We start from the raw sequence: 27,191 nt of genomic DNA, 5'->3' as shown, positions 1-27,191 counted from the left end.
CATGATGAAACGGTGCATGCTTATATACCATGCTCCCTCAAGCTGGAAAAATCCAGGTAGCCTTCATCTAAGGAGACCATATGGCTCTGTGTTCAGCGGGACAATTTGGGACAGTTCAGGCTTTTCAACTCACAACCCAATGCATTCTAGTACGTTTTACCTGTCTCAGGTACCATTCTTACCTTTAAGAGAAGCAGGACTACGCTTACCAGAATGCATCGGGTTGCGAGTTGAAGAATCCAGTAAGAATTTTAACTAAAATCCTGATCAAACAAAAATGTTTTATATTCGTGTTTTAAAAAGGGGAAGAGTGGATGCTTTTAATGTCCCTATGTAGGGAGTTCCATAGTGTGGGTGCTAGATGGCTAAAGAACGCGATCCATACGTACAACATTATCATCAATAAGTGAATTGCACTGTTCAATTGCAATAGTCCCCTTATTGTATATTTTAACTGTTAATATGAAAAAAGTAGGGCAACCAACATGCCTGTAAAACACAAACACAAACCATTCTCATGAATAACACTGCCCCTTTAAATACAATATTCTCCCTGAACACATGGCAGGCACTTCCGGTTCATGACGTAACGATGAAAAGGCATGGTTGCTGTGTGTTTGAGTTAAAACAAGGGGCTGTGAGGCTGTGTGTAAGTACAGTGCAAGTACACTTAACTTCACTTGTAGTGGTTATTTAAAAAAATTAAATTATACTGCTGTCTGTTATATTATAATGTATTTAGTCTAGGTGGTTTTCTGTTTAAAAAAACAATACATATAATAACGCTGTTTTTTTTTTTTTTTACAGACGTGGTATGTCTGAAAACCTCCCTACACAACAGAGACTGTCAATGTAAACGAAAAACAGCTTTTCTATTTTCAGTTCACTAAACAACTTCTCAACACTTCTTATATTTGTAACGTCACAGCAATCTTTACCCCCAGGCGAACAGTTTTTGAGAATGTATTAATTAAAATCCCAATATGGGCAAACAAACCTACAATTTTCTATTCTAATTAGCATATACTACAAAACAGTTCGTTTAAAAAGGGCGTATAATGGTGCAGGAGACCGTACGCAGGAACTGGCGGCTATTGTAGCTTATGACACAGGTGTTTTTTATTTGTTTTTTATTTTTATTTTTTCCCTCCATTGTCTATTACAATATTCTACTTTAGACATTTTTGTAATAAATATGTATATTATAAGTGCATTAAGCTTTCCACTTGGTTGCGAGTTTAGGATTTATTTTTAAAAGAAGCGAACTGCTATTAAGCAAAGCTTGGTTTGGCAGCAACCATGTCATACCTGCCGGTAGTTGCACTGCGCAGTTGCATGAGACATTTGTGCTCCTGTACATGTTCCCGTACCGGTGTGCTGAATCTGGGACTCCAGATTGAGTATCCAACCCCACCGTTTCACGAAGGGCTACAAGCAGCTGTGTAGTGATTATGGACCTGTATCATTGTACATAGTGCACAATGCAAACCAATAGTATGCTGTGATATATTGTGTAAAGAAAGTTACAGTCGTAGTAGTCATTGGTCAGACAATTCATTTTGAACATAGAGTATTGAGATGCCAGTTCCTTTATTTAATTTGTTTAAAAATATTGTTAGTAAACTTGGCATAGGCATTTGTATTGAAATTCTGTAAACTTAACCCTAGATGGGTTACAGGATGTTCCACTTAGTATTTCAAATCATTCTTTTAAGTAAGTGCCCTGCACTGTGGTCTCTGCAGAGCCTCTGTAACCAGTTCTGCCTCTGTGTCTTTCACAGGTATGTAGCTCAACAGTAACACATCACTGGACTGTTCCGTTCTATGGCATTCTCGCTTGGTCATGGCAGAATGGAGTGTGAATGTGCGCCAGGGTGTGGCCATACCAGAAAGCACAAAAGGATTTCAAGAAAAAGGAAAAAAGGAACGACACAAGCTGAAGGAAACCCTGGCATCCCATCTTTCAGAGGATCTGCACAGGTAACGTGCACAACATTGATTCCAGATAAGAATTACACACGAGCCAGTGCAGGAGGGACCACTGTCTTAGGGAGTGAGGGTGCCATATCTTTTACTCATTTCAGTCATATGGTGGTTTCACCCAGGGGTAATTTATTAACACAATAAATATAATGAAAGAAGGTAGTATTTAGGTAAGTTTTATACATTTTCTGCGTGTGGTAATAATTGGTGACAAAGACACAAAGAAACAATATGCAGCTTTTTTCTTTTTTCTCTCTTTTTTTTCTTTTTTAAACAGGCTCTTCAAAGAGGAATTGCAGGCAGATGTCACATTCCAGGTTGGGTCGGAGATCTTCCGAGCACATCAAGCTGTGCTGCTGGCCAGAGTGCCGGAGTTCTTCCACCTGGTTGTTGATCCAGCGTTAAATAAATCTGGGGACAGTTCGGAACTAATCTACATAAAAGCCATTCAGCCTTCAGAGTTTAAACACTTTTTACAGTAAGTTTTCATTGTTATCAATATGTGGTTGGAAAAGGGGAGAGTGTTAACTATAAAAGTGAGGGTCTGGAACCAACTCCCCAGTAATGTTGTTGAAGCTGACACCCTGGGATCCTTCAAGAAGCTGCTTGATGAGATTCTGGGATCAATAAGCTACTAACAACCAAACGAGCAAGATGGGCTGAATGGCCTCCTCTCGTTTGTAAACTTTCTTATGTTCTAAAATCTATAGTGGTACTATATTGGTATTAAAGACCAAGTAGCAGAGTTCCAAAATATATAACGTGTTGCTACAACTGTTTAAATAATGTACTTGTAGTTTTTCTTTTCATTGTTAACATCCTGACACAAGTTTAAAGTCTGTTTCGAAGCTGTTTTATTTTATAGCACAGCGGATGGATTATCAGTTGCTGTACCAATAGGAGTGGAAGCAGTCCACTGTGATTATTATCAACCACTTAATGTGATCAAAACACGCCTAACCCTCTCCACGTGTTATATGATCTTCCCACTTAAGTGGAAGTGCTAGGCTTCCATTAACTGAGATCCAAGATGTGTATTTAATTCTCCCAAATAAAAATGCTGAGCACTGTCTTTAAACGGAGGGCGACGGAAATCACAGAATCTAATATTGAGCAATTCAACAAAACACATGTTTTCAAATCAAAGTGTCTCTTCATATTGTCACAGGCTTATGTGTTTTTTTTTTCAGTATTTTGCTTTTAAAATATTTAATAGGATTACTGAAGTCGATAAAAGCAGAGTGTGAAAATATTTTTTTGCCATCAGCTAGAGGTCACAGCAATTCATGCAATCAGGTCAGCTCTTACAGGCTGAAGTGCAGACCCCTGTGAAGGATTGATCAATAGCCATAGAGTGCTGCGTTAAACAACTCCCTAACGTAAGCCCGTTCTTAAAAATGTGTTTAATGATAGTGATTATGAAGGCCCTTTAAAAGCAGATGATCTTGTTTTCAGTTTGTCCTGGATTCTGTTTTATCTTGCATTCTTTTACAAGTGACATGATTAAAGTACAGCGAGAAAAACTGTATTTTGTTGTCCTTTCCCTGTTTCTTTGTGGTTATGGTTACTCTCCAGATCATATAAATTTCTGATCTGAAGCATCTTTCTCCCGTCACCCTAGGCTGATTTATACGGCAGACCGAAAAGTGAACAAGGTGGGTCTAAAGGTAGCAGGAGAGCAAATGGAGGCTGCTGTAATAAAGGAAGACAAGATGATTGCATCCAGCAGTGAGAGCAGCGAGGCCACGGAAACATTAAATATGAAATATCCCCAAGGAGCGAACCATCCATCTGGCCAGCCATGTAAAGAACCTGTCGAGGTTCCAACACAGCAGGCTTTGGGCATTCTTAAAGAGGAGCTCTTTGAGGGTTCAGGTGGGAACTGCAACAAATTAATTCCATCAGGTACAGTACTGGAAAACAACGATGCATAATTCTGCATCACTGAACTCCGGCTTCATAAAATATAAACCACAAAGAGCTTTATTTCTGTCTTTTCACCTCCTCCATTTGGGGTTATTTTAATTTAGAATTTATACTCGATTTTTACACAAAAAAAAAGTTTATTTTTGTCTTGTTAGCAACATCCTTCCATAGTGTAGCCTTCTCAGCACTCTGCAGACATTGTTAAGCAGTTTTGTTTACTGTACAGTTTGTTTACATTACCAAAAGTTAGTTTGAGCTGTATGGACTCTTAACTTTATTTCCTCTGACACCTGCTTGCCATGATGTCACTCAGTGAGCTAGTTCCTGCTAGTACTTTTAGCAGTAGCAGGTTATAGATGACCTATCAGATGAAGTGAAACCAAATACCAATAAAATATCTGAAATAAGGATAAAATAACAATTTTATCTGTACGTTTTAAAATAATACTATATTAAAATGCTTTCTTTAATGGATTTGTTCATGAATGAAGAATGTTTGGCTCATGGTTTAGTTACTGATTAAGTTAATGCTTAAATATTACAATGTTAATTGACCTATCTTTCTCAACAACCTTCTTTTTATTATCTTCTTTATATTTCCACTAGACTCAGTTACTGTGGGACCTGCCTCTGCACTTGGAGCAGATTTACTTTCATTGTATAAGGGTGGTTGCTGCTCGGATATCAGCATTCACATTGGGAATACAGTTTTTAAAGCCCACAGGTATTCTTTATTTATATATGAATAGTTGCAATAGCAAATAGAAATCTAGGTTTAGTAATTTGTTTATTTACTTGATCGCTTTTTTTCACTGTAGTATTTTCTTTGTAAACAACGGTGGTTCAGCCAAAAGTCTAGAATGTAAATATTGGGGCTCCCGAGTGGCGCATCTTGTAAAGGCACTCTGAGTGGATTGCTGGATACGCCCTATAGCCTGGAGGTTGCCGGTTCGAGAAATGTACTACTGACTGAAAAATCTCAGAAAAAAGTGATTCAAAGGACCTTTACCAGAAACCAGTTATAACATGCAAGCTCACTGAGGGGGTTTAGTGTGTAATCTCTGAATAAGGTTTGCATGGAAAGCAGCCTCCCAGGCTGATTCTACTGCTCTCACCCCAATGCCACAGCACATGCTACTGCAGTCTCTAGTTTTGAGAGGTAACCCAGTTTTTCCTAATGCGGTATGCTTAATAGGCAGCATTGCCTGGAAGGATGCTTTTTAATGCGGATTTTCCATTTCTGTAATTGCAGCTCAGAACGGTATGTCAGACAGGATTTTTTTGAAGCTTCTAAACTGATCCTCTCAATCTGTTTTGTGTTCAGTTTACTTAAGATACATTTGATGTTAAATAATTGCACAAATCCAAGATGTTTTAAACAACAAAGTCGCTGCATAATGAAGGTTAACAATAACACCTTTAAAGTATTTTTTTATCCTTTTTTATTTATTTTAAGGATGAATATTTAAATTAAGCATATTGAAGCACCTGGGCCTATATAATTCTCTCAGTTAGTCTGACATACAGTTAGGCCCCTTAGATCTGAAATATGTAGTGTTTTTGCAAAATGACAACAGATTATAGTAATTCAAACAGTGAAAGCATCTCCTACAGTGAGTTGAGTTTTGCTCCAGCTATTTTAGCTTACTGCATATGACTCAAGCTTTGTGAATAAAAAAAAAATTACAATAAAAACATGCAGTACTAGCAGCACACCCAAGGCCACTAATAATTTGTCTTTTGCTCTCCCTTTATATTTTGTAGGCGCGTGTGCATAGATATTTAAGAATGCTGCCGTTCTCTGTCCCCTTCCGTGCTTTCTTATGTTGCCGTATGAAAACGTGTGTGCCTGTGTTTTTTATTTTCTATTTCCAGGGCCATTCTTTGTGCTCGCTCCTGCTATTTTGCTGCTATGCTGAGTGGAAGCTGGTCGGAAAGCTCCCAGGAGCACATTACATTGCAGGGGTAGGTAGTAGATGCTGTACTGTACAGATTTATGGATTCTGTTGATGGAAAACATGTGATTTGAAACTTGTTCTAACTCCTTAGCAGGACAGTAGCTTCAGGGCATCAGTTTGCATTAGTTTCCCTGCTTAAATGAGAGGATTTTTAATGCATGACACATTTTTTTAATGAAAGAAGACCCAGCACAATTGAATGAAATGTAAGTACCATACATGTTTGGAATGTTAAGTATATAGCACAGACACAATGTAGGCATGCCATAGCAACAAAGGAGACTGCAGCAGAGAACTGCTGTTATTTATTACTGCAGTTGAATGAAGATACACTTATTTTCAGTGCATCTGCCGCTGCAAAAAGCCCTTGCTTATAAGTAAACTTGAGTAAGATCAATAAAATAAACATATTTCATATTTTAATTTTTTCCTTAAAGTACATAGAGCTAACAAAATAAAGTATGTCTTACCTCATACTAATTATCATGCATTTTTATATTGCAACATCATTTACCAATGTAACTGAAAAAGGCCTCTCAGAGTCTGACTTCAATATGCACCCCAAGACTGCTGCTTCACACACACACAGTAGAGCTCCACTGCACATATAATTCCAGTGTTTAACACTTGGGTGCAAGATAGAAATCAAAATGAATATTGTCTTACAGATGACTGACTTATATTACATGCCTTGGTCCCTGCACATTACCACTGGAACCTTAAATACCATGTCCGTTGGAATGCTCCCTGTTCTGTAACTGAATGACTGGTTCTGTTCCATCCTCCTTTAACTGATGCTTTAGGGTCTAATGGAACAGCCTACAGCCTTAAATGAATCTTTAAAACATGCTTTTAGGTTAGTGCTGTAAACCCGACAAACATCTCGTTTGCAAAACCGTAACCGCTGACAGTCCCCTGCGCTTGAACGGTGATTACATTTCAAGTTAGTCATGACTGCTGCATCAGACCCCCGAATGCATTGTAACTGGGTCCCTGCTGTTTGCCTTTTGCTGGTTGAGGGTTAATGCTGTAATGTTGATAACAGGGTCAAAGCTCCTCTTCAGGATTATATCTATATAATGACAGTAGCAGAATCATTTGAGAAGAGGAGGCTGGTGATATCTGTATTTTGTTCTAATCAATATCTACATGTCGCTACAAATACAAAAATATAAGCTATGTCACAAGTGTGTCCTCTGCAGAGTCACAGATCCTTTGATATCAGAAGGGGACAGCTTACTAACCATATAAATAATTGCTATAAGTGTATAATATACTGTATAATACACACTAAATCTAGCGTTCATTTTAAATATATACATTAATCCTGTAGTAATAACTAGATTGCAACATTCTTAAATAGTATTGTAATGGTTATTGTTATTATCTACACTATCTATAACTGTTAATAGCCTGTTTTATAGATTGTATCACTGCTTGCAACGAATACCTGAATCAAAGTGTAAATGAATCCACATGCAGTTTATTAAGACTGGCTCCGCCTTTTGTGACAGCTGCATGTATTAGAATGTCAATCCAGCATCTGAATGCACCGCAGTGTGCAAACAAACCTCTATACAAAATGAGAAGGGCTTAGAATATGAGTGAAAGGAGCGACCTGATATGTATAACGTACACTGTATTAGAATATAGACTGACTGCATTGAGGTAAAAATAAAATGCAAAATACAAAGCCGCCCGCAATGTTTGTTTTTTTTTCCCTCAGAGTCAACCATGCAGAAATGGCTGTCGTGCTGCATTTCATTTATGGAGCTGTTGTTGACCTTCCAGAAGGAGCTGATGTGTGGTATGTGTCAGGGCCGTCGGGACAGCTCCTCGCTGTTTAATACAGTGTTCCAGAAGGAGCTGATGTGTGGTATGTGTCAGGGCCGTCGGGACAGCTCCTCGCTGTTTAATACAGTGTTCCAGAAGGAGCTGATGTGTGGTATGTGTCAGGGCCGTCGGGACAGCTCCTCGCTGTTTAATACAGTGTTCCAGAAGGAGCTGATGTGTGGTATGTGTCAGGGCGCTCGGGACAGCTCCTCGCTGTTTAATACAGTGTTCCAGAAGGAGCTGATGTGTGGTATGTGTCAGGGCCCTCGGGACAGCTCCTCGCTGTTTAATACAGTGTTCCAGAAGGAGCTGATGTGTGGTATGTGTCAGGGCCCTCGGGACAGCTCCTCACTGTTTAATACAGTGTTCCAGAAGGAGCTGATGTGTGGTATGTGTCAGGGCTGACAGGACAGCTCCTCGCTGTTTAATACAGTGTTCCAGAAGGAGCTGATGTGTGGTATGTGTCAGGGCCCTCGGGACAGCTCCTCGCTGTTTAATACAGTGTTCCAGAAGGAGCTGATGTGTGGTATGTGTCAGGGCCCTCGGGACAGCTCCTCGCTGTTTAATACAGTGTTCCAGAAGGAGCTGATGTGTGGTATGTGTCAGGGCCCTCGGGACAGCTCCTCGCTGTTTAATACTGTGTTCCAGAAGGAGCTGATGTGTGGTATATGTCAGGGCCCTCGGGACAGCTCCTCGCTGTTTAATACAGTGTTCCAGAAGGAGCTGATGTGTGGTATGTGTCAGGGCCCTCGGGACAGCTCCTCGCTGTTTAATACAGTGTTCCAGAAGGAGCTGATGTGTGGTATGTGTCAGGGCCCTCGGGACAGCTCCTCGCTGTTTAATACAGTGTTCCAGAAGGAGCTGATGTGTGGTATGTGTCAGGGCCCTCGGGACAGCTCCTCGCTGTTTAATACAGTGTTCCAGAAGGAGCTGATGTGTGGTATGTGTCAGGGCCCTCGGGACAGCTCCTCGCTGTTTAATACAGTGTTCCAGAAGGAGCTGATGTGTGGTATGTGTCAGGGCCCTCGGGACAGCTCCTCGCTGTTTAATACAGTGTTCCAGAAGGAGCTGATGTGTGGTATGTGTCAGGGCTGACAGGACAGCTCCTCGCTGTTTAATACAGTGTTCCAGAAGGAGCTGATGTGTGGTATGTGTCAGGGCCCTCGGGACAGCTCCTCGCTGTTTAATACAGTGTTCCAGAAGGAGCTGATGTGTGGTATGTGTCAGGGCGCTCGGGACAGCTCCTCGCTGTTTAATACAGTGTTCCAGAAGGAGCTGATGTGTGGTATGTGTCAGGGCCCTCGGGACAGCTCCTCGCTGTTTAATACAGTGTTCCAGAAGGAGCTGATGTGTGGTATGTGTCAGGGCTGACAGGACAGCTCCTCGCTGTTTAATACAGTGTTCCAGAAGGAGCTGATGTGTGGTATGTGTCAGGGCTGACAGGACAGCTCCTCGCTGTTTAATACAGTGTTCCAGAAGGAGCTGATGTGTGGTATGTGTCAGGGCCCTCGGGACAGCTCCTCGCTGTTTAATACAGTGTTCCAGAAGGAGCTGATGTGTGGTATGTGTCAGGGCCCTCGGGACAGCTCCTCGCTGTTTAATACAGTGTTCCAGAAGGAGCTGATGTGTGGTATGTGTCAGGGCCCTCGGGACAGCTCCTCGCTGTTTAATACAGTGTTCCAGAAGGAGCTGATGTGTGGTATGTGTCAGGGCCCTCGGGACAGCTCCTCGCTGTTTAATACAGTGTTCCAGAAGGAGCTGATGTGTGGTATGTGTCAGGGCTGACAGGACAGCTCCTCGCTGTTTAATACAGTGTTCCAGAAGGAGCTGATGTGTGGTATGTGTCAGGGCTGACAGGACAGCTCCTCGCTGTTTAATACAGTGTTCCAGAAGGAGCTGATGTGTGGTATGTGTCAGGGCCCTCGGGACAGCTCCTCGCTGTTTAATACAGTGTTCCAGAAGGAGCTGATGTGTGGTATGTGTCAGGGCTGACAGGACAGCTCCTCGCTGTTTAATACAGTGTTCCAGAAGGAGCTGATGTGTGGTATGTGTCAGGGCTGACAGGACAGCTCCTCGCTGTTTAATACAGTGTTCCAGAAGGAGCTGATGTGTGGTATGTGTCAGGGCCCTCGGGACAGCTCCTTGCTGTTTAATACAGTGTTCCAGAAGGAGCTGATGTGTGGTATGTGTCAGGGCCCTCGGGACAGCTCCTCGCTGTTTAATACAGTGTTCCAGAAGGAGCTGATGTGTGGTATGTGTCAGGGCCCTCGGGACAGCTCCTCGCTGTTTAATACAGTGTTCCAGAAGGAGCTGATGTGTGGTATGTGTCAGGGCTGACAGGACAGCTCCTCGCTGTTTAATACAGTGTTCCAGAAGGAGCTGATGTGTGGTATGTGTCAGGGCTGACAGGACAGCTCCTCGCTGTTTAATACAGTGTACCCCTCCACAGTCTCTCTTTTTTTTTTTAAGTGAGTTTTCAAGAAACTTAGTAGCCATTTAAAGCAGAAATTACAGGCAAATAGTAAAATTATCTAAAATATGTGTCACACTAAAAAGCAGGGTTTTCAGTGCTCTGCAAAAACTGATGAAGCCCATGCACTGAATTTGGTCCCCAGTGTGCCTGTTTAAAAGTGTCATGACAAATACAGTCTTCTTGAGCTATAGCAGAGGTTAACTGTGTTTAAATGTAGGATGGGATGCATTGAGTCACTTTGTAATACAATTATTAACATATTGTTGTCTAAGAGTAGAGTATTCTGAGTAGTATGTGGAATATGCAATTCCATGTACTGCATGCATCTGTGACTACCAGTTGCTACATGTCAGTTATTCTGTTTTGTCTGTTGGGCTTTCTCTTTGTTTGTAATAATTTCTAAAATACAAAACAAACTTCAATTCAATTAATTGTATTACATTTGCTGACTTAGATGGACACAGCATTGGGATTTACTGAAGAGACACCCACACAAAATACTGTTTAGACTATTAGATCATTCCAAATAATAATGTGTACATTGTTCCAGCCAGGTGCTGTCGGTAGCAGACATGTATGGATTGGAAGACCTGAAGGAAGTAGGTGTGTTTGTTCTGAAGAGAGACTACTGCAGGTTTTTCCAGAAGGTGATCTAATTTGTTTTCAAACATTATGCAGCTGTGGTATTGTCTGTAGTAAACGTTTGAACATCTAATAATGAGAATATGTATTGTTTTACATGAACCAGTAAGAAACTGACTGTGATTGGTAGTTGCATGTCATTTAAATGTATAATGAAGCATGCTTGAAAAGCTAAATCCGGTATATATGGAAATAGCCTTTTTTATTTAGCTAAATGTTCTGATGATATTACCTTTCTAAGGGTTTGGCAGTAGCTTTCTGTCTCGTAGTTTTGAGACATTTCATTTCACATCTTGTGTTCAAAAGGTCACGGCGCTCACTTGAATGTCATTGCCCTGATTTTGATTCCCATCTGGTTAATAGAGTGGGCAGCACTACTATAGTGCCGATAGCAGATTTGCTAGGCTGACACCTTCTTTCAGTCATTTTATTTCGTTTTTTCTTTATTTTCGGGAATTATGCTGCGTGGAGCGCTTATTCCTTTCTGTACCAGCCTAATGCAGTGTTTCAAAGATTCACTGAGCTTCATTTGTAGTCAGATCCCAGAGGTAAAAGGCAAGCACAGTTTTATCAGGAGAGGAGGGAAAAAAACTCTGCAAGAATTATAATGGTATTAGTCATTTGGAGAAAAAAAAATGCAGCATTTCAACAGGATGTTTGTTTCTTAACAAAGTGCTTAAAAAAACACCTACAGCTATGGGTAACCCTTCTGCATCACCTAGAACTTTAGGATTGAGACCATTTAAAACAAACAAAAAAACTACAGTATATGAACATAATTTTAGATGTTTTTTTTATTTTTTATTTAATATCATGTAATCAAAGAAACAAAAAAATGGTATCGCAAAAGTCTACCGGAAGCCACACTAGTAGTACAATATTTCATGTTAGATTTCGAAATTTCATATTTAAATTGTTAGTTTTTCGTCAGATATATGGAAAACTACAAAGCGGCATGTAATTCAATGTTATTCAGCAGGTTTCATTTGACTTTAAAGGGTGATGCAAAACTTTTGGCCATAGCTGAATTGGTGAATATGGAGTTGCATGTTTGGATAGAGGTATTTAACTTTCCTTCCCTTTACTTTTCCAGCCCGTAGTTGGTGTGCAGCAATCTGTTTTGGAGTGCCTATCTATAGCCCATTCCTTGGGGCTTGGAAGTCTCTATGCATCTTGCACAAGGTGTGTTTTCCTTTTCTATAATTGCAGTACCATTTAAAAACATATCGTACACCACAGCTCAGTGGTTACAAAGACAGTACTAGTATTGTCCTTCTGGTTTTCTGCATCACAGGTACAGGAGTTCTGTCATACTGTACATGATATACAATAGCTACACATTGTTCCATCTTGCCCTGCTTGGAGGGAGAATGTTTAGCACAACAGCCTCCTTGTGTAAGTTCATTGACCGTGCTCTTTCATTTAATCATGCTTGCCTTTTGCAGGTGGGTTGCAAAATATTTCTTGAAATGCTGGTCTGGAAGAAACTTTGCATTCCTGACAGCTGAAATGCAGAGGGCTTGTCTAACTACTCTCACGCAGTCCATGGTATGTTTCACTTGTAAGGAGCTAAAGTTCTCGTCATTGTTTGTTTTGAATGATTTATTGCTTCCGTATTGTACTGTGCTCATTGTAAAGTGATAATGGCAGAACACATATTATAACAATGTATGTCCATGTAATAGTCAATAAAAGCTTAAAGGAAAATCAGTTTACAAATTTCCTTCATTATTTACCACATGGATATGTAAAGTGCTTTCATCTGCGTGTCTTTATTAGAACCAGGACAATGTGGTTGCCATGCTGATGGAAAGTGACCAGCTGATCAGCAGCCTCCCTGCAGTGAAGTGGGCAGAGCGAGTTTCGTGTTTGGCGACAGAGCTGCAGGAACAATGCATATCCTACATCGTGGAGCATTTCTCTGGGATAATACTCAGTGATGGCTTCCGTCATCTTCTACAGGTAGTACTTAACTGTGCATATTTAATGCAACTTAAACGCTTAAAACAGACTACAGCTATAATACTGGCCTGGATTAAATCAGTGATGGCACTGCTGTAGCCATGTAATGTTACTGTTTAGTGCAGGGAAGAGAGTCCTTCTGTATTGCTCCGCTTAAAAAGAATGCATCTGCAACACCTGCCGAGGTCTGTCCATAGAGATTCTGTGAGTGTGTGTACCACACTTTCTCATCACTCCCTGGATATCATCCATGTTACAGTGTTTGCAGTGTACAGTAATTGTTTTTTCAGATGTCCACTGTCTGCCATCTTAAATTAATGTAGCTAAGGTTTTTATATTACATTTTAGAACCCTCTAAAAAATAAATAATAATAATAATAATTTGATGTTGAAATGAACCAACTGGAACAGAATACAGGCACACCATATTACTGAGTGAGCATCACAACTCACTAGTATAGTAATGCATATTTGTCCCATCTGTTTCCAAAAAATCGTGTATTTCAGATTACTACTGATGCAATAACACATACATTTTGCATTCAGATATTTGTTACGTAACTGTCTTAGATAGGATCCTTTCTATATGGGTCATCATATTGTAAAGCTGGCCCTGGTGCAATTATATAATACAACACAATCTCTGTGAAGGATTCAAATGTTTCATGCTTTTATTTATTTTTCAACAAAGAGTTCAAAGGATGACCTTCTGAAGTTGCAGTCATTCCTTGAAAAACCTGTTCATCACATTTCCTGATTTTATTTCTGTCTATTACTTTGTGTTTGTTTTTTGTTTGTATGTTTACTTGGTGCCATCATAGATTCGGTAGTACAATAGTACAAGTGCCAATAGAAAATGAGACTTTAAAAATATAGTCTCGACAGTGGGCCCTTTTCACAGAACTCCATATGAAGCATAATTTGTTTTCATACATAAAAAAACAGATTTGCTTTTGTCATGTTTCTGTTCATTCGTTTGCAAAAAAGAAGTGACCAAAGGCCTAATACTAAGTTGTCTTTTTAGGTACAAGGAATGAGCAGCAACCCGTATTTGCTGGAGAAGATTTTTTTGGCCATTGAGAACGGTGTCACTATGGATAACTGCTGCTCCCACTTCATTACTGTGGACACCCTGAAGAGAGTACAGCCTGTGGATGCGATGGTATGTTACAACCCCTGGCAATGTGTCTTCTACTTCCCTTCAGAGATGGGCTAAGAACAGAGTGTAGTATAGAGATACACACTGTGTAATCCTTACAATAAAAACCTTTAGTAAAGTACTGTTGAGACAGGGGTATATTTCACATGGTAATCTTTTAGATCATGGATACACCTGTTGTATTAGCTGGTGCTGTGCCTGGGATTCATTGCTTTTCATTGGCTTTTAATTTGTTGTTCTGACTGCAAGTCCAGCTGCCAATAGGGAATCAATCCTTTAACCAAAGTTTTAACACAAACTACACCTGCAAATATTTAGAAGATACCACAATATGTTAGTCGCCTCTTATAAAATCCATTATCTTTGTGTATGTACCACACTGTCTGTGTTTTCTGTTTAACCATTTTCTTGTAAGGATCTTACCACGATTGCTCTGAATGTTTTATGCTTGCATTAGCATTTTTTAATGTGGTGGAGGAGGTGATTAAACTGAAGCATAATGGCATAGTTTTCACTGTTCATTTTGCATTAGACAGTTTCAACCTGTGTTGCCTTTTGATACATTAACAACACAGATAGCAGGTAATATTATTGTTATGGTAGCAGACCTGGGGTGCGGCTTGGTAAATTCAATTCCAGGAATTTCAGAAAACACAAATGTACAATTTTTGGCATGGTAAAGCTTTTAAAGCACCTTTGTAACTATTAGTTTCATTCAGTTGTTTAACAGCTGTATTGTATTTTACTGCACAACACTGAATTGCTCCCTTGAGTTTCTGACCTTGGCATGACATAGCTGTGTGACGGTGGCTTACGGAACTGCTGTAAGAATTGGTGGAAGGCAGATTAATGATAATATGCAGGAGCTGCTGTGGGATTGATTGTGGGAGTGGCAGAATTTTAATCTGGATTTAAATCTGTGCTAGCGTTTTTATAAACAGCATTGAGCAGCAGAGAATCTTCATTCTTTGTGGTGACATCATTGATTTAGCTTAGGGAATAGATTCAGAGAGGAATAATGATTGGTTGCCATGGCACTGTGGCTCAGAGCAGCTGCTGATTCGTTCCTTGCAAACAGGGTTTTGCGTGTGAAATCCAGGCTCTACATGAAAAGCTGTGGACGTTTCTAGTTCAGTCTTTCTATGCTGTTCGTCACACAGTGGGATGGAATTTGATGAAAACGCAGCACAGGGAGCAAGTACAAGCAGGTATGTGCCCATGAAGACATTCTGTTTATGCATATTTATGACGAGGATTACTGGAACTGCCTGTTGTTTTTCCATGCTGTTTTTTGTGATAATTTGCTGGCTAGTTTAAGTACTACTAGCATTTATTTATATATATATTATCAATACAGCCTTTAACAGTAATGATTTGCTGCGGAAATACAAAACCATTGGTTACATATTAACCAAAGTAGCTAATGCCCTGCCTAGTAAATAGTCTGTATTTATTTAACGACATAGCCTCTCTCTCTCTCTCTCTCTCGCTCTCTCTCTCTCTCTCTCTCTCTCTCTCTCTCTCTCTCTCTCTCTCTTTCTCTCGCTCTCGCTCTCTCTCTCTCTCTCGCTCTCTCTCTCTCTCTCTCTCGTAAATGGATGCTGATTCAAATAATTCATAATTATTTTATAGGCTATTTAAAGAAAGAGTAGAGATTAAAACTGAAATGTGAAATCAGTGAAAAGTTGCATTTCTCATGCTGCATTTTGCAGCGTTTAACTGGCCTTTTGTAAATGGGGGGGGTGGGGGGAATGTGAAAAAAAATGATTTAAATTTGTTTTTGTTTGAAATATAGCATTACAGTATTTAACATTTATATCTGTAAAAATATAATAAACAAATACGTCTGTTTAGCTATGGCTTTTCTAAATTGCTGGTGTAAATGTAAAACATGAATTATTAATGCTGGAGGTTTTGAATGCCTTTTCTGTTTTCCTGTCATTTAAAGTCACACACACTGCTCTTAAATCTCATGTACTTAATGGAGATCATAGGCTGCTTGTATTCATGGTAGAGCTGAATTGTGAGCATTAATTTTTTTTTTTTCTGGTATTGAGAGTCCCTGAGGAACTTCATCTTAGTTTCTCTTTGTCGCACATATGCGGAACCAAAGTGGGACTAATTCTACATTTTGTTTAATGAATAAATGTACTGGAATTGGTGCACATGTTTCTAAATAATTCTTAAGTTATGAGGTTTCACTTTAAATAATATGCCGTGGATTTTCAATTTAAAATCCTTTCATTTTGCTCAAACGGCAAGAATTCCTTACAAAAAATATACTGCAGTGTACATTTTAGTAAATTACAAGAAACACAGTATTTTGGACACACACATTTTTTAATGCAGCAGAACTGCATAACTATTTTTTCAGTACATGCATTACTGTAATGTCAAATACAGCATTATTAGTAATGCAGTGCTTCTTTGGGATTGTGTTGCTGGTCAGGACAACAGTGTGAAATATACTGTAGCTTTATTAGTTACCTTTTAATGCATTGAGTGTTTTATTATTTTTCTTTCCTTAGCTGCGTTTGACAAGGGTGACAATAGAAGACTTGGCAAAAAACCGACATTCAGTAGTTCACAGGTAAAAACAACAGTTTTTACTGCTGCAAAATATATTAATATTGTGGATCACATTTTTTAATCTATTTACAATTTTTTTATTTTAATTGCTCTAAGCCCTTTTGGGTTATATAACAGGTAGGTCAAGTATCCACTTCAAAATGAAAACAAAAGCTATTTACTGCATTAATTCAAAGTTCATATACAAATTAAGCTTTTTAAAAGCTGGGACATAAAAGTTTAAAACTGTATAAATGAAGGCTCCCATAGTTTAAAAAAAAAAAAAAAAAAATGATCTTGGCGTTTGAGAAATTGGTGATCAAAGCTTCAGACGAGTGTGAAAAATGAATGTTCTGCCTTGGCTTTTCATCTCTAAAGGCTTATTAGGCAACCATTTATTTTAGCACTGTTAAATCTTTTTTTTTCTGTGTTTGGTTTACGTCCATTCTGTATAATCATCCATAACTAGTAATCACCCTAGTGCTAAATTTAGAAATACTAAAATAAACTTCATACATTGAATGACAAACCTTTTTTCATTTTGAAGACATTCTGTAGAACATAGGCATGCAGTTTTAGTAGCCTCCGAAAAACAAATAGATCCCCATCATCCAGAAAGCCTTTCCTTTGTACCTGCTTCATAGCAGCTGTCCTTATATGCAGGGAAAGTGGCTTAAACCATAAACACAGATCTGACCTGGAAGCTCCCTGCATCTCATATCATACAGTAAGCTAATAGGGGAGCTGGAATTCCAGAGCAGTGGCACAGCAATACAGGGTTTGCTTCACTTGCTTTAATGTAGTACTGTTTTCTCATGTCAGTTTTTTCTGAATGACAGATTTATATGGCCTAAATAAAATGTATTGCCTTCAGTTTACGGCCCTCGAGCATTTCAGATTTTTGACAAAAATCAGCGTTTTTTTCCTGTCCGCAGCAGCATATAAAATGTCCTCCGGTTCATCCGATTGCATCTGAAAATCCAAAGCAAAGCCCTCAGGAGGGGAGGAACGCGCGAGGATCCTGGAGTCTCTTATTGAACAAGCCAGAGAAAATGAAGTCTGATGGTTTAGGAGCAGCTGGATACACTGCTACTGCTGGCAGGGGTACCTCTATCAAGGCTACAAAAACGAATGTTTCCAAGGGAAAGGACAGCTGCAAACCGGCTAAGGATGCCAAACCCACCGACAAGAGCTTACCTGCAAAAACAAAGGCGGCTGCAAAGGCACAGCCTGAAAACAATGGCAATGCAAAAGCAGAAGGCTCTGCTGGCAGCAGAGATAATACTTCCCCTTTGTCTGCAAACGGACAGAGAAATGTGCCAAGTGGGAAAGGAATCAAGGATCAGGATAGAAAAATAAATCTGGGTGCCAGGCCCAAAGCTCCTGCCAGCGGCTCTGCTGGTCAGACTAAATCAGCCAAGCCTGCAAAGACGTCTGTGGGTAAGGAGCCCCCGCTGGCACACAAAGAAACAAGCCCCCCCAGCAAGCCTGAACCCTTGAGTACAGGGGCATGCTCAGAGGCCGCTGGAAGTGCTGCACATCTCCGGAAGGATAAGGCAGCCAGGGAAGGAGACGGCAGTGATATAACATCAGGGAGTGCTTCCCCACAGAACAGCTCCAGCAGCCCAAGAGATTCAACCACAGGTTTATTATTATTATTATTAGTATTAATATTAGCAGCAGCAGCAGCAGCAGTAGTGCTAGTAGTACTAATCATAATATTCATAACATTTAGTTCTATTTATGTATTCCTTAAAAAAGCCATAAAATATAAGAAACCTGAATAACTAATTGTTTGTTGTTTAGGGTTTATTAATTTCATTGCATGCCGTGTTGCGCTCATTACAATTTCAGATGGTAGGGCTGAGCAAATGTTTGTATGGCAGGCGTACACCAGCCCTGTCCTTTAGGAAACCTCCCCAAGCTGCCCTGCTGTACTGACACTCTGTTCCTGTTCTTATAGCCTCTCTTGGCAGAGCTTGCTTCATTGTTCACCAATTAGAGCCAGCTGTGGAGTTCCTGTCGGCCAAGGAACTGCGCTAAAGCCAGCAGAAAGGCTTTTTAATTAGCACCCACTTGATCATTGGATCACAGTTTGGGATTTGCCTACTTATGCCACAACCAAACCAAGGGCTGTTGTAATGAATGCACTATTATCAGATGGGACTCTGACCCTGTTCCTGCAACCACACTGTTTGGCCTCTGTAATTGTGTACAATTATAAAGGCTGCATGATTCTTTACACGAAACATTGAAAACACTGAGTTCTGCACTATTGGCGTAGCATTTGAAATGCAATTACTTGCATGTGGTTTATTATATTCCAGTACTGTTTACTTCTACATCATTTGCATGCAATGCTGTGTCTCGGGTATGAAAATGTACGTGCAGTGCCTTGTTTTAAAAAGCACACTTGTGTTTCACAGGTACAAGACCAAAGAGTTCTGTGAAGACGACCAGCAGGACCTCTGTGCAGCAGACGGTTGATTCCTCTAAAACAAACGGGTGAGGGCTGGCATAATATTAAAATGCTATCTTCCAAACACAAGGGCTGAACATTAATTTGTATCTTTCTTTCTTCTACTACTCAGAAGACAGAAACAAAAAAAAACATACAAAGGTTTAGTTAGTCTTTACTGCTCTCCTGGATCATTTTTTAATATTCTGTATTCAGTATCTTCAACCCCACTTAAAGATTTCTTCATAGAATTTACAGCATCCTGTGACAACAATACAGTTCTTGTCCTTCCTTAATATTTAGCTTCTTTCCAGCCCCTAGTAATAATCTGTCTGGCTGTGCATGGTTAGAGTTGTCCAGCTATCTCTAAAGATTCTCAGAAAAGGCTTACTACTGCTCTCCAGTAAGAAAATGCCAGACAAAGACATATTTTCTGAGAAAACAACACCCCTTCTCACACAGCCAGACACTCTAGAAGCTTGTTAAGAAGCCAGCATCATTACAGTTCAGCTGGGAGTTGCTAAAAATACTAATGGACAAGGCCATTCCTGTTTTCTTCGTCAACATGTGTGTGTGTTGTGAGGAGCTATTGTTGTTGCTTTGTTTTAGAATCGTTCTAACAACATGTTTTACTTTTTCAGCGCCGCAAGCAAAACAACGGTAAAAGACAGCAGCAAAATAAAACAACCAGCCCCTTCAAATAAAACAGCTGCTGGGAGCACTGCATTGAAAACTGAGAAGAGAGTGAAGAGCACCCCAGCAGCTTCTGGGGAAAATCATGGTAATAGTTCTATTAAAAATATATATATATATATATTATAAAGGCCAGCAGAAGGGCGCACCCATATGACTATCCGAGAAAAGATACTGTAGCTGTAATATCCAAGTGTGATTTGGCAAATGTGTTAACATTAAAGCCCCGTAAACAGACTGCCACTCCTCACGTATTGATATACGGTACGTGTAAATGTGTCGCCGACCTATAGAGTACATATTTATATCATTCACATACCTGTAAACCCAGATGTAGATGTATTATAAAACAGTATCCTCTCCTTTTATTTAGGACCAAAAACTGTGGCAGCAAGTGCAAGAAAGCCTGTCTCGCCGAGAAAAGATGAGACCAAGCAAGCTACAAAAGACTTGACGCCAGACAAAGCATCTAGTGAAGCTCCATTGGAATCTACAAAGAAAAAGACATTTAAACAGTTGAGTGCAGCAAGCACCGAGTTAAAAACCAACTCAAAACCAGCAAAGGTTGCTGCTGGAAGTTCAAAGCATACCATTGCTGGAAGCAGGAGTGTACCAAAGCAGAAAAGTACCTCTGAACAGCCAGCATTAAAGCTGACATCTAAATCATTAGGATCAGAAAAACAAGCTCTTTCTGGTCTGAAGAAACCTGCATCAAAAACCAAGGAAGCTTCTAATGAAAAAGGTTGTACTTCAAAAGGTACTGGGCCCAAGCAAAACACTCCCTCAGCTGTCAAAGATCAGACTTCAGAAGGCAGTGACTTAGTGACAGCTCTCTGCACTGAGGAGCTCAACTGCTCTCAGCAATCGGAATCTACTTGTGGTGCACAACAGAAAATAGAACAATCAGTTGCACCTTCAGCTTCATGCCAGCAACCTGACAGAGTCAGATCTCATCAAAGCTTAGAAAACAGTGTGCATAATTCTGAATGTGCAGCTCTGCTAATGGATAAGGAAGATTTGTGTATTCCCAGGAAGAGCACAAATGAAGCATTAGTAGCATTACTGTATGACCAAGAGGATTCCAACGATGCAGCATTTAAACACACAGGGGACTCAAGCCAGATATGCTCAGTTTTACCTAAGGAGAGTGTGAATCTTGGTAATCAGTTTCAGGGTAAACATGCACCACAACCATCACCTCCAGCAAAGTCAGATACTGCTACAGCTCATGAGACTGACAAAAGGGAGGCTATGGTACCGAATGAAACCAAAAACCTTGCAAAGGTAATTTTAGAAGATTTTAATGGTGCATATAAAACCACCGAACAGTCAAGCACAGCTATTAATGTTAACCCTTCTACAACAGGGTGTGTAGCATCATCCAGATTCTGTACCAGTCAAATACAGCCGTTATCGCTGAATTCTCCCAAGGATATGGATACTGTGGAAACCCCAGAGAGTCACGAGGGCTCCCAAATACATCATGAAGACCCGTGGAATACACTTCATCAGAGAGGCAGCCCTGAGTCTGACACTGGGAGTGCCACCACCTCTTCCGATGATATAAAACCCAGGTCTGAAGATTATGACGCAGGAGGGTCTCAGGATGACGACGGTTCCAACGAAAGAGGGATTTCAAAATGCAGCACGATGCTGTGCCACGATTTCCTTGGAAGAAGCAGCAGCGACACCAGCACGCCGGAGGAGCTGAAGGTGTACGACACTGGCTTGAGAATAGAGGTCAAACTTAAAGATAAGAAGTCGTCCGCAGAACCCTTTCACGTACGCTCAATGAACAACGATGACGAGGGCAGGAAGAGGACACAGGTGTGGGCTCACCAGAAGGAGGTACTCATGGAGGGCGAGGCCTGTGAAGAGGAGACAACCGTCACCGTCAAGAACGCTCCCGAGCAGCAGCTGTCCTCCTCGGATGAAGAAACCGAGGACGAGAGATCAGTGGCTGAAATCCCAGAGGAAATCCTTGCTCCACCAGACCCTTCCCCTCACCACTTTCAAGGCATCGTCAACCTGGCATTTGAGGATGTCGCTGAGCAAGAGAATGAGGTCCCAGAGTTCCAGTCTGCTTCAAGTTTCAGGCGTTCTGTACTGCTGTCAGTGGACGAATGCGAGGAGATGGGATCTGAAGAGGGTGGAGGACAGACCCCACCTCGCCACCCTGCAGACTCCCTCACTCCTTCAGAAGTGTTTGAGGGGGCTGCCCATGATCGTTGTGAGCCACGGGGTAAATCCTTCTACTCTAGCTACCCCCTGGAAATGGAACTAGGTAAAAATGGCAACTGTCAGTCTGGCCCTAGTGATAATCCTCATGGAGGTAAACCACAGGTTGACATTGCGAAAAGTGAAAGCACTGTCCCTCTTACTGAGAATGAAACAGGAGAGCCTCCTTCCCTGATAGAAGGTAATAAACTGCATGACACCCCCAGTAATCCCCCAGCACCAGTGAGTGACATTAGACCCCAAGAAAGACCTTGCCACTTGGATCTACACCAGACTGAGAAATACCGTGATAACGGACTGTGGAAAAACTGTACAGAAGCCCTAGACTGTAAGAAAAGTGAGTTGCGTCTTAACTTGCAACAACAACATGTGAAAGGGAGTACTATGGTATCAACTGAACAGAATGCTTCCACTTTACCAGCAGGTAATGTATAATGTTAGGATTTTGCCTAAATAGAAGAAAAAAAGCCATTGCTCTGAAGCTAGTTAGTGTGGACAACAGAAGAAAAAAAAAATATTCTGTGACCTGTTGCACAGTAATGAGTTTACTCCGATAGCCAGTGCTGATTTAGGGAGGTTTCACTCAAGAGATGAAAGGACTACAATACCAGTCATGGACGAGGTTAGGGAGCACAGAATGAATCAAATAGAAGTTCAGTTGAGGTAATTTTTCCCATGGAAGAGGTTTTACAATTTTACAGTTTATTTAAAAATGCTCATATATATGATACTTAAGTAGATCATAAAGGAATGCGATCCATATGATGAATATAGTGATCTCACAAGGAAGAATTGGGTCATGCTGTCTTGCTTCATGATTCAGTTCATGATATTGGGCTTTTAATCTTAAAACTTTAACTAAAAATGGAATTCTTAAAATAAGGAGAGTTTGTAGTCCGTTCATGTTTCAAAATACTCTCAGACTTCAGAACAACATGTAGGCACTCTTAAAACAGTCTATGAATAGGGCCATTGCTTCTATATTTGTAACATTTATTTGGGCATGTTTAGGGTTCTTTTATTTGGGAGCAAGGGTAAAAGCGAAGGCAAATTGTCAGGAAGAAATAAAACAATTTTAACACCAACACGAAACAACTTGGTTGCAAATGATTTCAATAATTTTGTTCTTTGCTGGTTTTATACTCTTAAAATATGTGTTTTTTCTCTCTGACAATTTGCCTTTGCAGTTAAGTATAGGGCCCAGAGTTACTGGTCCAAATGAAAAATAAAAAAATAAATCTGCCTTGTGACAGGGGCTATATTTATCATATATTTATATTTATCAAAATGAATAATGCACTTTGATATAAAAATATTTAAATATGTGTTGCTATATTAATACATTGCACTTCAATTTGAAAATACACAGCATTTAAAGGCCATGATTTGTATTTGTTATGTTCATGCACTGTATAATCTGGTTGCAAATCTTTTGGCAATTGATTAAAAAGTGATGTTGGGGAGAAACAACCAGTGCATTCATAATTTGATTTATATTAGTCTAGTCTTTAGTAAAGAAAAAATTGATCCGTGTTTAAAGTAACTGAAGGATAAACCTCATGAAACTAACCCTGAAACAAACGTGGTTTTGAGAAATGTGTCTTTTGACAGAATCTGTCCCTGGATCAGTACATTTTTTATCAACCTGGTTTTAATGCTATATCAAAACTCTTGCACGCAGGTTTAAAAAAAAAAGAAAATACATTTTTTTTTGTATTCTTTTATTGTAATTTCCAGTCTTGGTATGCTGCCCAAAATACATTCTTTTGTTCTAGTGTGTGTGTTTTTGTTAAACTGTGGTGTTTACTTTCTAGTTGGTTAGAAACCAAGATTTTTTTAATGCAAATAATTCACATTGTTTGCAATATGTATGCATCAGCTTTCTATTTCGTTACACTTTTGTGGTGCTTTAAGCTTTGTTTGTGTATTTGATAGATGTGTTTGCTAGTTTGATATTTCATGCTTCTGTTATGTCTCTCTTTTTGCCACTTGTGTCAAATGATACAGCTATTTGTGTAGCAGGAGTGCTTGGCTGATTTATTTCCTGATTCTGTCTACAGATAAAGCTTGCATGTGCAGACTATGCAATATGTGATCCCCTCCGTCCCTGTATTACAGTACTGAGCCTGAGCCAGCGTGAGCCTCAGCCTTTTCAACCTAGTGTAGTAAAACAGATAGCACTCGGACAATACAAAGCCTGTGTATGTGGACAGTCAATTATCCTCATGGCTAAGCAGGAACAAAATATATTGCTGCCACAAGCTTTATTTTATTAGTTCCGAGTAAGGCAACTTACACTACAGCCAGATATGATTTGTGGGCTTGAGTACAGTAATCCCTGCTGAACAAAAAAGAACTACTATAGTATTGAGAGAAATTGCTTTTTATAATCCCCTATACAATAGTTTGATTCGTGATATATGCTTTACTGCATTTGTTCTAAAGCTCTGCAGTACCAGAGGCAAACAATTGATACGCAGAGGGATTTTAACTCTGCTTCATGTGAACTTTATATATAACTATCATTTCTGTGTGTCCCTTGAGACAAAAGTATGGACAAAAGAGACTCATTCGGAAACAAAAACTTATTATGCAATACCTTTTGGGCAGCTGCACACCTTTGATATCCAGTCTACTTAATATTGTATTTCTTAAAACAAGACTTTGGTATTTGCTTGTATGCATGCTGTCCTAACTAGCAAATGTTTACATAACAGTATATTTAAAACGCATTGTAAATTAAATCAAATTCAAGTTAATTGAAATTCAGGATTATGTATCGACCGTCATACTGAAATGAGTGGATTAAAATCTTATATGAGCACAGTGGATTATGATTTTTGTTCCCCCTAAATTGATAGCTTTGTTTTAATTTGTTATTCCAATCTGCCAAAAAAAAAAGAGGGTACAGATGTTTTAAGGGTGAATCTATATTCAAAGCACCCGATATATCAAATAACTGCTGTACTGTATGTATTAACCCAACATGGGGGGAAACTCAAATGCATTTTTACATTGTGTAGTATTGTCAATTATTTCCAGGAGACTTAGATGATTGTGACAGATTGGAACAAACCTCCACATCTGACTGCCGACCTTCAAAATCGCTTTCTACAATATTCGAGATGGACGCTGGAGAAGCCTTTGAACAAAGTGCGGCCGTGGAAACGTGCATTGTGGACACACAAGGGGACGAAGACAATCAGTTTGCAGAAAGGGACTGGAGGCTTCTTAGGCAACTGCTTTCCGATCAGGACTCCAGTTTAGGTATTATAAACTCTGTTCCAGAGGACCTGAACCTTGCCCAGTATCTCATAACCCAGACACTTGTCCTCTCACGTGACAGTCTAAACTCACAGTGTAAACTGCCTTTGGAAAAGGATACCTTCAAGAAGTGGGCCGAACTCATGTCCCCGTTGGAGGAGTCCACAGCCAGCATCACTGTCACCAGTTTTTCACCTGAAGATTCAGCCTCCCCCCAGGGAGAATGGACAATTGTGGAACTTGAAACGCATCATTAACACTAAAAAACCGAGGTCTGGATTTACTGCTTTGTGCTGTACTTTACTGAGAGCTTTGCAGCTGGAGCTTTTATAACCACGTTGGAATACATAACAGGAAGCCACTTTGACTTAAAGACAACATGTTATTTCAGCAGCTGACTTTATGCTGTAATAGCAGTTGTATCGGGCACATTTTCCACTGTTTTTTGTCAGTTCATATTTGAGGTACTTAAGAAAATGTAAGAAATTGTTACAAAAAATAAAAAAAATGCTGTTTAGCGTGTTTAATATTTTTGTATATTTAATGTATTCTTGATGTTGCTTAAACATGCATTCATAGAAAAAAAAGTAACATTTTGTTCTCATGTGTCTGTCTTGATGGTGTTTTACCAAAAAGTACCAAACATGTTAATGAGTTCATTGGTTTACATTGGTGTTGTAAGATTCAATAAAAATAATTTATGTGAAGCACCAAAGTAATGATTTGCATTCCTTGCACTATTTACAGCCTGAAGGCCAGTGTTCTCTTTGTTTTTTATAGTTTAAACTGACATAACTAATAAGGTCATGAGGGAAACAGCTCGGCATTATTAGCACATTTTTGTAAATTGTAATTCCAGCAGTCGCTTTCTCAACTTCACAGCATTACATAAATAAGTCAGACTGATGATGTATAATTGTATTCATTTGCTTCCCTGAACGGATAATTGATTTTGGTATATAATGCACTGGCCTACACCCTGAACAGAGAGTTGTCTTCTCATCAAAAATATGCAAAGTATTTTAATGAGAAAGGCACCTCAAGTGTAAAATGTATGGATTTTCTAGGAATGATGTACGATTCAGTGTTGCATTAATAGACAATTTAGTGAAGGCATTAAAGTGGTATTGTGTTAGATGTTGTACCAGTCTCAGCACTCACGGTTCAGGTTTTGGTATTGCTGAATGCAGTGCATCATGGGATGCACATTGTGTTGCAAGGAAACAAGCTCACACAGTAGACTTCAAAAAACAAAACGACATTATCATTTAATTCACTCAAAGCTTTGTGAATAGGGTCTTTGCGTATGCAGGTATTTACAGTGATTTTAAAGGGGTCTAGCATGCAGTATGAGAAAGCAATTATTCCTGATGCAGTGTGACACTTCAGATTCAGCGATTCAGGTGACTTAGGACCACGATAAGCTTATGTAATCCAGTGGCGGGAAAAGTATTTAACAGTTTTAAAGTATCTTAACTATACATGTGTTAATCTATCCCATTCAAAATAACAAACACGGTAAGATGTTTAATATTTCTACCATGTCATTTATTTTTTTAAGCACAATAATTGATTATTTTAGAATAAGAAATAAAAAACGTATGTGGCACGCGCACAAGTAAGATTTTTTTTCTTATACTACCAGTTTAAATTAATTAAAATAAATAAATAAATAAAACCTGTAATAAAGCTTTCTGAATTTCGTGTTACTGGTGTTAAAATAATTATTAAAGTAGATTGTAACTTTGTTAATATTTGCATATTTTTTTTAGAACCATGACGTTTCTTCCTCGTTGTCAGCTCAGCAGCATCGAATTCGATATACTGACTCCGTGGAAACGTGGTCTCTGATTTTCCCTCTCTCTGGTAAACTAACTCTGTGGCTGTCTGACCTATACAGTGAAACATTTTGTATGTTTGAGTTTTAAACATGGCTAGGTCAGCAGTGTGCCGATCAGGTCTACCTGAGGACCCTGTGTCCTTAAATACATTTAGTAGTATTGTCACAAATATCAGATATACGTGGACCTGCAT

The 27,191-nt window shown here is 39.6% G+C and overlaps 1 protein-coding gene across 5 annotated transcripts; it reads left to right on the top strand.

Moving 5' to 3' along the window:
* The first annotated feature begins 557 nt into the window (after positions 1-557).
* btbd8 (BTB domain containing 8) lies at positions 558-25,872 on the top strand. 5 transcript variants are annotated; one of them, XM_059035045.1, is made up of 20 exons: positions 569-649; positions 808-852; positions 1,782-1,980; positions 2,261-2,461; positions 3,605-3,858; positions 4,516-4,633; positions 5,785-5,874; positions 7,594-7,674; positions 10,724-10,820; positions 11,909-11,997; positions 12,261-12,363; positions 12,595-12,777; positions 13,802-13,939; positions 15,015-15,144; positions 16,465-16,526; positions 17,440-18,148; positions 18,931-19,009; positions 19,604-19,743; positions 20,029-22,317; positions 24,936-25,872. In XM_059035045.1, the coding sequence occupies exons 3-20, from the start codon at positions 1,844-1,846 to the stop codon at positions 25,412-25,414; spliced, it is 5,379 nt and encodes a 1,792-aa protein (XP_058891028.1). In that variant the 5' UTR covers positions 569-649; positions 808-852; positions 1,782-1,843; the 3' UTR covers positions 25,415-25,872. The 5 variants fall into 5 exon arrangements, with proteins under 5 accessions (XP_058891025.1, XP_058891028.1, XP_058891027.1 ...); XM_059035044.1 differs by having other exon boundaries at positions 3,605-3,888; positions 17,443-18,148; XM_059035041.1 differs by having other exon boundaries at positions 3,605-3,888.
* Positions 25,873-27,191: the final 1,319 nt, after the last annotated feature.

Source organism: Acipenser ruthenus, chromosome 12, assembly GCF_902713425.1.
Source record: "Acipenser ruthenus chromosome 12, fAciRut3.2 maternal haplotype, whole genome shotgun sequence".
Classification (NCBI taxonomy): domain Eukaryota; kingdom Metazoa; phylum Chordata; class Actinopteri; order Acipenseriformes; family Acipenseridae; genus Acipenser; species Acipenser ruthenus.
Note: the sequence above shows the minus strand (reverse complement) of the source record. Positions and strands in the feature narration are given on the sequence as shown.